Source organism: Orcinus orca, chromosome 5 (genome assembly GCF_937001465.1).
Source record: "Orcinus orca chromosome 5, mOrcOrc1.1, whole genome shotgun sequence".
Taxonomy (NCBI): Eukaryota; Metazoa; Chordata; class Mammalia; order Artiodactyla; family Delphinidae; genus Orcinus; species Orcinus orca.
Window position 1 is genome coordinate 89,960,859 of NC_064563.1, and position 13,317 is coordinate 89,974,175.

The 13,317-nt window shown below is 38.8% G+C and overlaps 2 protein-coding genes across 8 annotated transcripts in view; one reads left to right on the forward strand and one right to left on the reverse strand.

The window, feature by feature from the left end:
• Window positions 1–1,447, reverse strand: part of BOC (BOC cell adhesion associated, oncogene regulated) — a 263,978-nt gene extending 262,531 nt beyond the window's left edge. For all 4 annotated transcript variants that reach the window (XR_007477587.1, XM_049710306.1, XM_049710305.1 and 1 more), the window contains exon 1: window positions 1,308–1,447. The gene's annotated coding sequence lies outside the window, so the exon portion shown is untranslated. The remainder of the gene's footprint in view (window positions 1–1,307) is intronic.
• The window catches only part of NEPRO (nucleolus and neural progenitor protein), a 42,073-nt gene continuing 30,129 nt past the window's right edge, over window positions 1,374–13,317 (forward strand). Inside the window, exons 1-9 of one of the 4 annotated variants that reach the window (XM_004272054.4) lie at window positions 1,374–1,503; window positions 3,110–3,264; window positions 5,134–5,213; window positions 5,594–5,725; window positions 6,198–6,275; window positions 7,692–8,053; window positions 8,388–8,449; window positions 10,637–10,896; window positions 12,585–13,212. In XM_004272054.4, coding sequence (XP_004272102.1) covers window positions 1,401–1,503; window positions 3,110–3,264; window positions 5,134–5,213; window positions 5,594–5,725; window positions 6,198–6,275; window positions 7,692–8,053; window positions 8,388–8,449; window positions 10,637–10,896; window positions 12,585–13,044 — 1,692 coding nt within the window. In that variant the 5' untranslated portion in view covers window positions 1,374–1,400 and the 3' untranslated portion in view covers window positions 13,045–13,212. The other 3 variants (XM_033432159.2, XM_033432160.2, XM_033432161.2) reach the window with 3 other exon arrangements.

The following is a 13,317-nucleotide window of genomic DNA, read 5'->3' on the forward strand; positions in this document are numbered from 1 at the left end:
GCAGGTGGCCTCTAGAAGCTGAAAAAAGCAAGAAAATGAATTCTCCACTACAGCCTCCAGAAGGATCCAGCCCTGACAACTTTAGTCCAGTGAGATCCGTTTTGGACTTCTAACCTCCAAAAATGTAATATAATAACTGTGTTGTTTTAAGTGACTATGTTTGTACTAATTTGTTACAGCAGCAATAGGAGGCTAATACAGAGGCCAGCACAGGGCACTACGGGTGTACATAAAGTCGTCTCTACATCAAGCTATGGAGTGGGAATGGGATGCTCAGGAAGAATTACCTAGAGGTGATGACACCAGAGCTGAGGGAGATTGTGTTTCAGGGAAATGGCCCAGATAGAGAAATTAATATGTACAAAGGCACACACAGAGAGCATGCAAAGTGTTTCAGTGTGGCGTGGCTATTTGTATTAAACAGTAAAAATATCAACAATACGAATTCTGCTAACAGTAAATACTGTTTGTATGCCAGACACTATTCTAAAGCACTTTTTAACTGTGAGCACTTTATAAGTTTGTATTATTATCTTCATTTTACCTGTAGGAACACTAAGATTTGGAGGAGTTAGGTAACCTTCCTGAGATCATAGAGCTAGTAAAGGGCAGATCTAGAATCAAAACCTTGCTGGTCCGTCTTCAAAACCCACTAACTGCCTCTCTAATACATTCGCGGGGGGCCTTAAGTAAGCTGGTATCAGGGTAGCTGAAGATAAATGAACTATTAGAAAGATATAAATGAGGTGAGGATCAGGAAAGCTTGGTATATCGTCTTGTTTTGGACACTGACAGAAGATGGGGTTGATGGAGAGTCAGACGGCCTCCAAGTTTCTATGATCGTGGTTTTGCTGCTGCTCCAGGTAGAGCCTTCCTTGACTAACTTAAATTACTTCTGCGTTACAAATGCACACTTTGCATAAGCCTCTTTATTTCATTTCTTCCTTTTCCGCTAATGGTTGAGGTGGAGATGGGGGCGTATGCACCAACTCAACTGCGGACCTCACTTTCCACATCTGTAAAATACCTTGAAGTAGTACCGAAACTGGTTGTGCTTCCGTGGGGAAGCATAAGCACAAGGCGGATTCCTCGCCCCATTCCGAGATTCTGATTGAGTAGTACAGGGATGCGGTTCCCCCAAATTCTCCCAAGTAATTCTGATACGCGGCCAGGTATTAGTGACCAGGGGCTGGATGACTCTCTGGGTTCTTCAGGTTCACCGTACTTGGTCCACTATTTCGTGAAGGACCCGCCCCTTTCCCCTTCCGGGCCCCGCCCCCGCCCCCGCCCCACCCCTTGCCCTCTACCTTCCCCTGACGTCGGCTCATCGCCCCTCCTTCGGTCGCTCCACTGGGTCTCGCCCAGGTCCACCTTTCCCAGTCCCTCTCCTGCCTCCCAAGATGGCTGCGCTGCTGCCGGGCCCGCAGCCATGGAACCGCGTGAGGCTCCCTAAGGCGGGGAGCCGCAGCACAGTGATCGTACAGGACCCCGGCGCGGCGCTGGGTGAGTGAGGCGCCCGGCGAGGGGTACAGGCTTTTCCGGAGGAGGCGTCAGGCAGGCGCACGTGCGCGGGGTGGGGGCGGGACTTCCGGAACCAGCGGGACGCTGCGCAGGGCCGCGACCGATAGAGGCCGGGGTCCTAGAGCTTGCTGAGGAATTTTGCAGGCATCGCCGTTCCTCGCTGGACCCACCGAGTCTACCGCAGGGCCTGGCTGGGGCGCCGAAGGCCCAAGATCCAGCCCCGCACCGAAATGGGGAAAGAGGGCGGACGCAGCTAGCGTCAGGAAAAATTGCTGCTTGGGGACCCTGCGTTCACTCAGGCCACCAAGTGCTGTGGTTCCCCCTCAGTCTTTCTCGACCTCTGCCTCTGAGAGGCTGCGGGTCGTCACTCAAGCACTCTGCAGTTAAACCGCAATCTTTCTGGATCCCTCGTTTCTTATCTGTAAAATGGGGTTAGTTTTCCCTATCACCGGGTTGTTGGGAGGATCTAATGATGTCATTTAGGAGAGCGTGGTCTAAAATGTTCTATCAAGGTATGGTGGCATTGCCGGTATTAGGCAGTAGGGCAGTACACGCTGGGCTCAGGAGCCAAATTGCCTGGGTTTGAATCCTGGCTCTTCTCTCTGCTGGAGCTGGGGTGAGGAGTGGGAAATGTCATTATTTAACCTTTCTGGGCTTAAGCGCATTTTCAAGTGGGGATAAAAATAGTACTTGCCTCATAGAGCTGTTCTGATGAAAGAATTAACATTATAGGTAAAGCATTTGGAACAATGCCTGATACAGTAAATAAACACTCAAATGACAGCTGTTATTATTAAATACTTGTAACTTATCTAATCATCACATCCCCCTCCCCATCCATCCATCCTGCTCAGTTTACAGATTAATCTTACCCCTTCCTCTATTCAAAGATTCTTTAACAGGATTCTGTTAGGCGTGGAAATTCACCAAGTCTCCCCCCACCCCAAAGGCAGCCCATTCTGGCCTCAAATAGTTCGTATAGTGTATAGTGTGTAAGTCTTCCTTTGCGTTACTGCCACTTAGATGCTACTGCTACCCTTAGAGCCATAGAGAACACATTTACTCCCATCTTCTGTTCACAGCTTTTTCAGACTAGGAGGCTGTTACCTTGTCTTACTAAATAAGCACCCCGTGTTCAGTCAGACATTCATTATGTAATATAATTTCCAGCTGTTATAGTGATTTCTCTTCTGAATATATTCTTAAAGTGGTAGAGAAGTATACAACACGTCCCACCTTTAAGGTACTCGAAGTGTTAAGTGTACACCAAATGACTGCAGAGTATTCGTATGAAAGATTATTAAGATCATGATAAAATGTGGTGTAAAGATGTACATTCTACTTTAACACATGTTCTCTTAATGATTTCCTGGACTTGATATCATCTGTCACTGTACGATCACTTCCTTCCTATGTCACTTCTCACATACTTGGAAAAATTAATTATGTTCTTACAGGTGAGGCTGATTGTTAATTTGTTCTTGATTTCTTTAAAACATAAGGAAATATGCTTCTTTCAGTGTATTTTTTATAGAATATACTTAATGTAGAAATGCATATTAAGTCTTACGAAACATCTCTGCTTTAGACCTTTGCATTGCAGCTGTAATTAAAGAATGCTGTCTCGTTACATTGTCACTGAAGAGCCAAATCTTAGATGCAGAAACAGATGTATTATGTGCAGTCCTTTACAGCAATCACAACAGAATGGGCCGCCACAAGCCCCATTTGGCCCTCAAACAGGTAAGGTGGGAGCCCTGTGTTTAATACTCAACATGTTTGAGTTGATGAAGATGGAGATCACACTGCCATTTAATATTTTGTAACTTAATCGCAGTAACTTACTTGTGATTTATAGGTCATCTTGCAATTGCATGTGGGCTTTTTTTTCTTTCTTCCCCTGAAAGCATTTCAAAAAACAATTTAAAAAGGAACTATGTTGGATTCTTTCCCAGTCTTGTTTCTAGTAGGTAGGTAATTTTTTGTTTTTATGTTTACTTTTTATTTATTTATCTTATTATAGGTAATTTTTATGAAAAATTTTCTTCATTATATGCAATCTATAATAAAGTACCATGCCTCTGCCTAGTTTAAAGATTGAGTACTTTGATCAAGACAGAGTTTTGGATTAAGAAACAATTTTCCTGACCATAATCAAAATCCCAAAATCATAAAAAGAACAAAGTTGCAGTCTGTTTATTGTGGGGTATGTAATCTAATTGGTAATATATTGAATGAGTATATAACAAGTTATGTAAAGTGGTTTTGTGTAACTTTTGGAGTTTAAGACAAAATTGGGCCCTCCAGCTCAGGGACTACACCACAGAGTAGAGCCTCCTAACCTGAGTTCCTTACGTGTCCATTCATTCATTCATTTTATTAATTCTCCAAGTATTTTTGAAACTTTCTATGTGCCAGGCACTGTGCTTCGTGCTAGGTGTACAGGATGAAAAAGACAGACATAGTCTCTAACCTTACAGATTCATGCTCTCTGGTTAGTTTTCCACTCCCATTACTTAAGGCAAAAAAGATGAAGATTTTTTCATCAAAGGAAAATTTGGGATCATGGTCTTTCTTAAGTTTTCTTCTCTGGGGCAGCTTTTATCTCCTTCTGAGTCTTTAACGCCAAAACCAAACTTACCATCTCAGATTGAACATACGTATTTCTCCTCCCGGCTTCCAAGTTGCGAATAATTATCCGGTCAGAAAAATTTGGTGTTCTGTTTTCTCTGCTTCTTTCTTTTACGTAGCTCTCCTATCCGGCCAACTGATCAGTCAAAACTTTCTCTGCATCTAGTCCCTTTTTAGTTCTGGCTGCCATTTCTTTTTTCAGACCTTGTCAATTGTTAGTTGTCTTGCAATTCTGACTGATCTTTCATCTTCCAGTCTTTCCTCCACTCCGGCCTATTCATGTGTACCAAAGCCAGGTTAATCATCCTAAAACACAGCTTTAAGTTTTAATATTTCTCCACTGTCTCCTGAATAAAGAGGAAACCTCTTAGGTTAACTTACAAGATCCCCCGTGATCTGGCCTCTTCAGTTTTCCTTAGCTCAGGCTTCTCTCTGGTCTTCATCTTCATATATTTTGTATTTCAGACGGCCTGAACTCTTCGTGAGTCCTCCTACTCACCACATTCGTTCCCTCCTCTGAGCCTTTGCTCACCTGGTCCTGTATGTTTACAATGCCCAATCCCTCTATCACTTGATCCCTTATGTCTGTGGCACTTACAGACTGTCGAAATTTAGTACTTAATAATTTACTATCTTGTTTTAATAGTTTCACTCTTAGAAATCATGTTGCTTCAGAAAAAATAAAATCTTGAGAATAATCTTATACTTACCTTGGTCCCCTTTATAGCATCAAGCACATCCTGGCATGTAGTACAATAAATTCTTAGTCATAACCTGATTTGAAGAATTTATTTGGCTGGATAAATTTCAAATTTTTAACCAGAAGCAATTGCTTTGGGCTATGGGTTTCTTTACCCTTAAAAAAAGGCATTCTTTGGTATTGAGTGTATTTCCATACTTGGAAATTTTGTATTTCTTTGTTTTCCTGGTCACATCAGTGGCTTTGTCTGTGTCACACATGAGCTGCTCTTCCCCTTTCAGGTTGAACAATGTTTAAAACGCTTGAAAAACATGAATTTGGAAGGTTCAATTCAAGATCTCTCTGAGTCATTTTCTTCTAAGTAAGTGGTCCAGTTGCTTTGTAATGGGCTTTTTGGTGGGCTGGAAACCCAGTGTCTTGCTGTGATCTCGCTTTAGACTTGCTTCACTTATTGTTAGAATATAAACAATTATACCTTAGCTGTACAAATTTTGTTTCAATAAAAGGCCCCTGGTATTCTGTGGTAATCTCCCTCTCTCGGCCAGTGGGAGGAAATGATGTGACATTGAAATCTGGGTCATGGTAGATTATTTTGAAACATAAGTGTCAGTCAACTTCAGTGAGTCATTATTAAACATAACTACCTCAAATGGAGCTTAAAGCAAGTCTGCACTTGAAAACTGCTATATAAGTGCTTTATATTTAAGAATGAAAGTAATGTACTTTTCTATTTTTGCCAAGTGAAAATCAGCCTGTAAATACCAAAGCATGTGTCATCCCTAGCCAACCAGTGGTGGAACTGGTGTTGATGAAGATTTTGGGAGCCTGCAAGTTGCTACTTCGCTTGTTGGACTGTTGCTGCAAGACATTTCTGTATCCTTGAATCAACTAAAGTACCTTCTTCTGAATTGGAATTGTTGGGATATATTTAATAGTATTTCTATTTGAAAGCTAGGGAGTCTGTAGGAGTTATAACTTATGGGAATTCTTAAAATTTTGCTCTTTGGCTTCCTTTTCCTGGGATTTGCCTGATATAGCCATTGCCAGAGACTTCTGTCTCTACCTAGTATGTATTATCCTAAGGGCACTGACTGTTAGAAATTCTTAATCTTAGAAACTAAATTTATATGAGACCTCTAGCAGAGTGTGTATTACTTTATTTTTCCTCTAGCAGAGTGTATATTACTTTATTTTTAAGCTTCCGTGACTTAAATAGAACATGTTTTAAGGTTTTAGTTCCTTCAAGAAAATTCTTTCTACTTCCAGTCTGTTTTTTTCATAAATGTAACTTAAAGAAACCTAAATTCCTTTGATTCTGTTTTCCAATTTTAACTTGATTCTCCAGCTTGACTGTGAAACATCTAGGTTTGCAAGAATTCATTATTTTAAACCTTGTGATGGTTGGGCTGGTGAGCAGGTTATGGTATGTATGTATGTACCTTTGAAATCCTTCATTTCTCTAACTCAGACTAAGTTTCTTATTAGTAGTTTTCATATTTGCTTTCCCATGGGATGCTGAAGGTGCAGGAATTCTGTTTCTTCATTTGATCAGAGTTTATTTGGGGTAGATTGAGAAGCTAAGTGTTGACGGTTATGTCAAAGGATTAGGCTTTGAATCTGAATCCATGAGATCACCTCAACACTAAACAACTAAGCAAATGAATTCCTAGGATTAGCAGCTGGAATTTAAAAAAAAAAAAGGTTTCCTCTAATCATTCGGCAGCTGGGCCATTTAAAATGAAGGTGTTCCTGAGCAGTCTGTATCATTTGTTTCTGCCATTAGGTTTCTAACTTTTAATGTCAATGACCTTCCTTATGTTTTCTAGATTCCTTTCTTCCACCTGAACCACCACTGCTTTTTGAGCCATAGTTAGTTGATGTAAAGAACACTGATAATACTAGTTGCAAACCAAAGAGCCCTTTCCTTGCATCTCACAATATATATTATGAAACTTATTTGATGGATAATTGGATTCAAAATCTGCCCATATTTATAAGGAGAACTGTTTTGGGCCATTTTAAACAATTGGTTTGATAAGCTCTAATTTGAATGAAAGCCAAAAAAAAGAGAGAAAATTCTCTCTAAACCTTGCTTTGATATCTTAACCTGGATATCTCAAGTACTATTTCCAATCATCTTATTTTTTATTCTGCTTGTTTTTAGTACTAACAGTGTTAGAATTACTAATTGTATTACTTTAAAATATCAAACCTTCATTATTCCTATAATGAAAATAGCTTTGATTTTTGCTGATTATAATAAGGTTATTTTAAGAAACTTTTAAAAATAGAAAAAATGCAAAGAACCTGAAATTTGCCTAAAATCTCATCATCTAGATAAAACCACACTTAAGATTTTGAGGCATATCTTTTGAGATATCTCTCCATGTAGTACTTTATTTGGTTTTATATAGCATTTTGTACTTGCATTTTTCTGTTTAGGCTGGACTAATCTAGCTCTTTGCAAGTGTCCGCTTTAGCGTTTTTTTAATCTATAGTGGCAGATTCACAGGCATTATTTTCAGCTTTGACTGTCTTATTTTTTTTTTTTTTTACTTTTTTTACTTTTTTTTGTGGTACGCGGGACTCTCACTGTTGTGGCCTCTCCCGTTGCGGAGCATAGGCTCCAGACGCACAGGCTCAGCGGCCATGGCTCACGGGCCCAGCCGCTCCGCAGCATGTGGGATCTTCCCGGACCGGGGCACGAACCCATGTCCCCTGCATCGGCAGGCGGACTCTCAACCACTGCGCCACCAGGGAAGCCCTGACTCTCTTATTATTATGTAATCTGCAAATGATAATTACTAGCTAATTCATGAGATCCTTCTTCTTTCTCTAGGGTTCTCTATAAAGATGTTTTAAAAAGGCTGGTTTCTTTATATGAGCCATTGTTTGGATTACTTCAAGAGGTCTCCAGGATTCAACCATTGCCTTACTTCAAAGGTTTTACCTTTCCTTCTGATATTGCTGAATTTTTAGGAGAGCCCTACTTTGAAATCTTTAAGAAAAAAATGCCTACAGCTTTTGCAGCTAAAGGAGTAACTAAACTGCTAAATAAACTATTTTTAACAAAAGAGCAATCACAGAGGTCCAGTGAAGAAACATTACTTAGAATTTCCAAAAAAGCTAAACAAATGAAGATCAATATTCAGAATAATGTGGATCTTGGACAGCCAGTAAAGAATAAGAAAATCTTAAAAGGTAATTTGCTTTGATATGGCACATACTCTAAAAAAAACAAACAAAAAAACTTTTGAAATTACAATGTAGTCATGCATTGTGTAGGAAGAAATTCAGCATCTTTCTTCTTAATTTTAACTCTGATTATTCTTAGAGAGGTATGGTAATACCTGTGTTTTCTCAGCTTGAGCATATAAAGTTGTTTCTGTTGTTGCTTCATAGTTCTTTGCTTGCTTAATTCCCTTTGTTTCTCTTGTAGTAATTTGGCAAGAAATATAGTCATGCACTTAAGAGTTTGTTGATTTGAAAATAGTATGCCTAAGTTTTTGTATCTGTGATCTTTCCATCTTCACAGAAAAGTCATCAGAATTTGACGTGAGGGCTTTCTGCAAACAGCTGAAACACAGAGCTATTCAGGTTTGTCTGGCTTATTTTAATATAGCTTATGATTTCTGCTGATTTGTAGAGTAGATGCCACTTACCAATGGCAGGGACTGAATCTTCTGTTTTTATCCCCAGCTCTAAGAGTAGTGCCATCTTAGTTCTCAGTGTGTTTCTGAATGAATAGAGGCATTCCCAAGGGATTTGAGTGCATGTAGTTAATTCAGTTAATACAGTGCCTTCAGAAACATTTTACTAAGAGTTTTGCTAGAATTTTAAAGTGATCCTAGGATCCATCATAGGAGTGGATTGTACTGCAGCTTAAGAGTATGGGCTTTATAATCAGACAGAAGTGGTTTGAGTCCTGGCTTTGGTTTGTACTACTCTGTGACTTATGTAAGTTTCTTGGCCTGTCCATACCTGTTTCTAATAACAGTATGTACCTCATAGGGTTGTGCCAGTTTTAGTTCATGTAAAGTGTTCAGCACAGAGTCTAAAGTGTGGTAAGCATTTAATTGGTGTTAGATATTGTTAGCGACTTTCATCGTCATTATCGTCATCCTCATCCTTTGTCATGAGGCTTCTATTTCTTTCTTCCTGTCAGCATCCAAGCTTTAACCTGATTCCTCTCCTTGGCCAGTGTCTGCAAATTCTGTTTGTTCTGGACCTGACATGGATAAGTACATCAGTGTCATCCTCTTTCATCAGTAACTTCTTGACTTCTTTTACCCTTTCTCTTTTCAAAACTGTTTTCTTCTGGTTTCCTTCCTGGGTTATTTTTTCCATTCGATTCAAGAATTCTTAATCATTTCTAACGAGTCAGCACTTTCTTGAAGGCTTACAAGGATTCCAGTTTGCATTTATATTTTGTCCGATTCACAAGTTCCAGAGGAAGATATGATCATCATCACACTTACGTTGCATTTACTCTTTGCCAGGCATTGTTCAAAACACTTTATATGTGTTAACTCATAATCCTTGCAAAAGCCCTGTGAGGTAGGTGCTATTATTACTGTTGCCATATTTCAGATGAGAAAATTAAGGCACAGAAAGGACAAGAAATTTGCACAGGCCACACAGCAGATATGGGGCAGAACTGGGATTTGAATGCAGGCAGTTTGGTTTCATAGTCTTTGTCCTTTATCTTTACACCAGTCCTCCAAATAGTTTCGTCAGCTCTCTCTCTTAATAACTACGGCTCTCTGTGACTCTTGAAACTTTCTGCAGTCCGTCCACCTGTTCCTAGGTGAGCTGTTTCCAGCATGACCAATGACTACCATATTTTTAGCATTTAGCACCAATATGCTTATCTTACTTTTAGGTCAAACTTTTATGGATCACCAACACAAAGTGTTGATAGGTCTCTGCTTTCATATTTTCTACTACTTTATGTTCTTGAGAGTGAGAAATTTGGAAGAAGGTAAGTTTTGAGCAGAGGATGGAAGCAGACCTACTAGGTGGCATATTTCAATAAACAGTAAAAGTTGATAAAATTCAAACTTGACTTGATGTAGAAAGATGAGGTTGAAGAGACCAACGGTGCCACATCAAAAGATGGTTGGATTGGAGTTGGAAATGTTGCTCAGTTAAGCATTTTTAACATACATTCAGCAATCATCCCCATTCTCACATGTTTTCAATAACATTTATGACCCATCATTGAGGAGGGTGACTCAGGATATAGAAATAAATGAAAAACAAGTTGTGGTAGTCCAGTATTAGAGGAAGAGGGCTCTTCAGTGATTTTTTTCCCACTAGATAGGCTTTGACCAATACTTAATCATGTGGAGTTTTATTCGTATGTATAGGTTAAATAAATAGATATGTATGCAAATATTTATATTGTTACCTGTATACAGCTGAATTTAGCTATAGATGGGATCTGTTGTAGCACAGAGGGGAAAAAATCTTGTGTTAGGAGCAGTGAATAAAAACATTTTTAAGAAAAAGGAAGGGAATTCCCTGGCCATCCAGTGGTTAGGACTCTGCGCTTCCACTGCAGGGGGCACGAGTTCAGTCCCTGGTTGGGGAACTAAGATCCCACAAGCTGAGCAGCACGGCAAAAAAAAAAAAAAGGAAAGCATAGTGGGCTGAAAAAACTTTTTTTCCTTCTTTTAAAAAGACATATTTTCAAATTTTTATAGTCTGTGAGTCAGCTTCTCTCTGTTGTTATATAAGTCAGTAACAAATCCAATATATTTTTCTCATCGTTCCATATTTCAGGCGAACAGTTTTGAGTTTAAATGTTCTCAATCCAAACTAAAGGCAACCAAACGTTCTTCTTGGAAAGCAATAGAAACTCCCTGTGTAAAAAGTCTTGTGCAAAGATTCCGAGAAACTGACACTTTCGTACAACTTTCTGAAGAGATCCAAATGGCAATTCTGTGGTGTAGGAGCAAAAAACTCAAGGCTCAGACCACCTTTCTGGGTAATAAACTTCTTAAAAGCAACCGGCTTAAACATGTGGAAGCTCAAGGCTATAGGTAGGTACATCACAAAAATTGTATTTCTTTACTTTTTCTATTATCATTTAGGGCAAAAGTATATATATATTCAAGTTAGCCTTTTTAATGTCCAGTAGTCTAAAATTGAGATCTACTTAAAGTACAGTTTTGTTAAACCTATTACAATACAGTACTATATAGTCGATTGTGTTAGTTGGGTACCTAGGCTAACTTTGTTGGACTGACGAACAAATTGGACTTAAGAACATGCTCTCGGAATGGAACTCGTTTGTATGTAGGGGACTTACTGTATCTATTCAGGGCTTTATAATGGTTCCCGTGGGTGAATCACAGTCTAAAATTTGTTAAATTTTCTTTAAAAATTTATGGAAAAGTTATTCCTATTTTAGTAAAAAATATATATATTGATGGTTTTATAGCAAGTTTTCATTAAAAGCTGTTGGGGAAGTTAAGGGTTTTTACATTACATTCTAGAGTAGAAACTCAGCCTAAGATGGAGGTGTTCTGTTCAAGACTGCATGTAAAGTCAGAGGTAGATGAGGCAGAGATGATAATTAAAAGTTAATGCAGAGGGTAAGAAACTAGTAGTTATTTGATTAGACCATTATTTTGCACCCCACAAAAATATAGTGTCTTTTTATTCTGCCCTGGTTTGCTGTTTCAGTAATATATTTGTAGTACATTTGAATTTTATTTAATGTCCACAATAACTCTGTGAGGTAGGTAGTATTATTCATATTATATAGATGAGGAAATAGAGGATTTTACTCAGGGTATTAGAGCTGGAGATCTAGAACTCAGTGCAGATCCTCTGATCCTTCTGTTTTCATTCTTCCTATTTCCATTTCAATTGGGAAGTATACCTACCCTCTCCTCAATTAAAGATTACTGCTTATGGTAAGACAAAATGGTTTGGAAACAGAGATCATGAATTTTTACATTAAAATGGGCTTCCTCAAAGTTCTATATTTGTTTAAAAAGGAAGAGGGTAATGTAGGAGATACAGACTCAGGCTAATCTTTTGCAGTCTATCACAAACAGGCAGTTAGCAGGGTACCGATGTACCTTGTGGCAGTGTACCCTATTCAGAAGCAAAACACCTAAAATAACTGGCCATTTGAGTTCCAAATTCCCAAATTTGAAGATGATATATGAATCACAATTAGGGTAGCTCAAGGCTGTCATTATGTCTATGCCAGGAGCCCTGTTTTCTCATTTTACATAAACTCCCTCTTCACTTTTATTCCTTTTTCTTTGTTCATTTCCTGCTGTAATATGAATCTGTTAATCCAGAAGTGGGTTGATGCATCCTAGCAATTTTTTTATTTGTGATTCATCTTTTCCCCAGTTCCATTCCTATTATATTATGAACAGATTAGCAATTATCGGGGAAGAGCTCTGGCACTAAAATATGGAGATATCTCACCATTCAGTTACCTTGCTACTTGTAGGAGCTACTTTACTTTGGAAACATAATGGGGACACATTTGCTCACAATCTAAATCAGAGGGAAGTTGTGCTCTGAAAACACAGACTTGGGTTGAAGCTCCTATTTCCTTATTTTTCCTTATGATTCTGGAGTTGTACACAGGCATAGGACTTATAAATATTTTTCAATTGGAAGTTGGTAAAAGGGAGATAAAAGTTTCTGAGAATGTTTTTCTGCATCTTAACAATCTCCAATTTTTCCTCTCTCTGTCTTAAAGTTTGCCAAAGAAACTAGAGTGCATAAAAACTTCAATTTGCAACTGCCTTCTTCAAGGCTCAGGTAGCAAAACTTTGAAGAATCATCTGAGACGAAGATCACAGAATAAATTTTCATTGAAACGAAGGAAACCACAGAGAAAGTTGCAGTCGACTCTTTTAAAGGAAACCCAGCAGCCCCCTCAAGGGACTCAGAGTGCTACCGATATCATTAAAGGGAGACTCTCACACCCTACAGTTTGTACAACTGATCTCTACCCTAACAATAAGCAAGTGTTGAGTAGAAGAGTTTCAAGTCCTGTCATACAAACTAAGGAGAAACAAATTCATGAAAATCTTATAGAAAGCAATGAAAATGAAACTGATTCTTGGACAACGATGCAAATAAATAAACATAATACATCAGGAATCACTAAGGAGACAGACGACATTGATGATATTTTTGCTTTAATGGGAGTTTAGGTGCTCATATGTGAGACTTTTAACTGGTTAACCAACTGCTCCAGTGTTCTGTTTTAAGTAGAACAGCTGAGATCTGGAAAGATCTGAAAGTACCATTTGGACTCAGAGGAGCTGCTTAAGTGCAACATTGTAGAGCAGTTCATTTTAGTTCAGTAAACGCTTGTCATAGCTTTGTGTCATTTAACTGACAAGTATTTGACTAACAGTCAATTTTTGACTTAATTAGGATCTGAATAATTAGGTTTGCAAAACCTACACTGTGCCTTAGGTAAA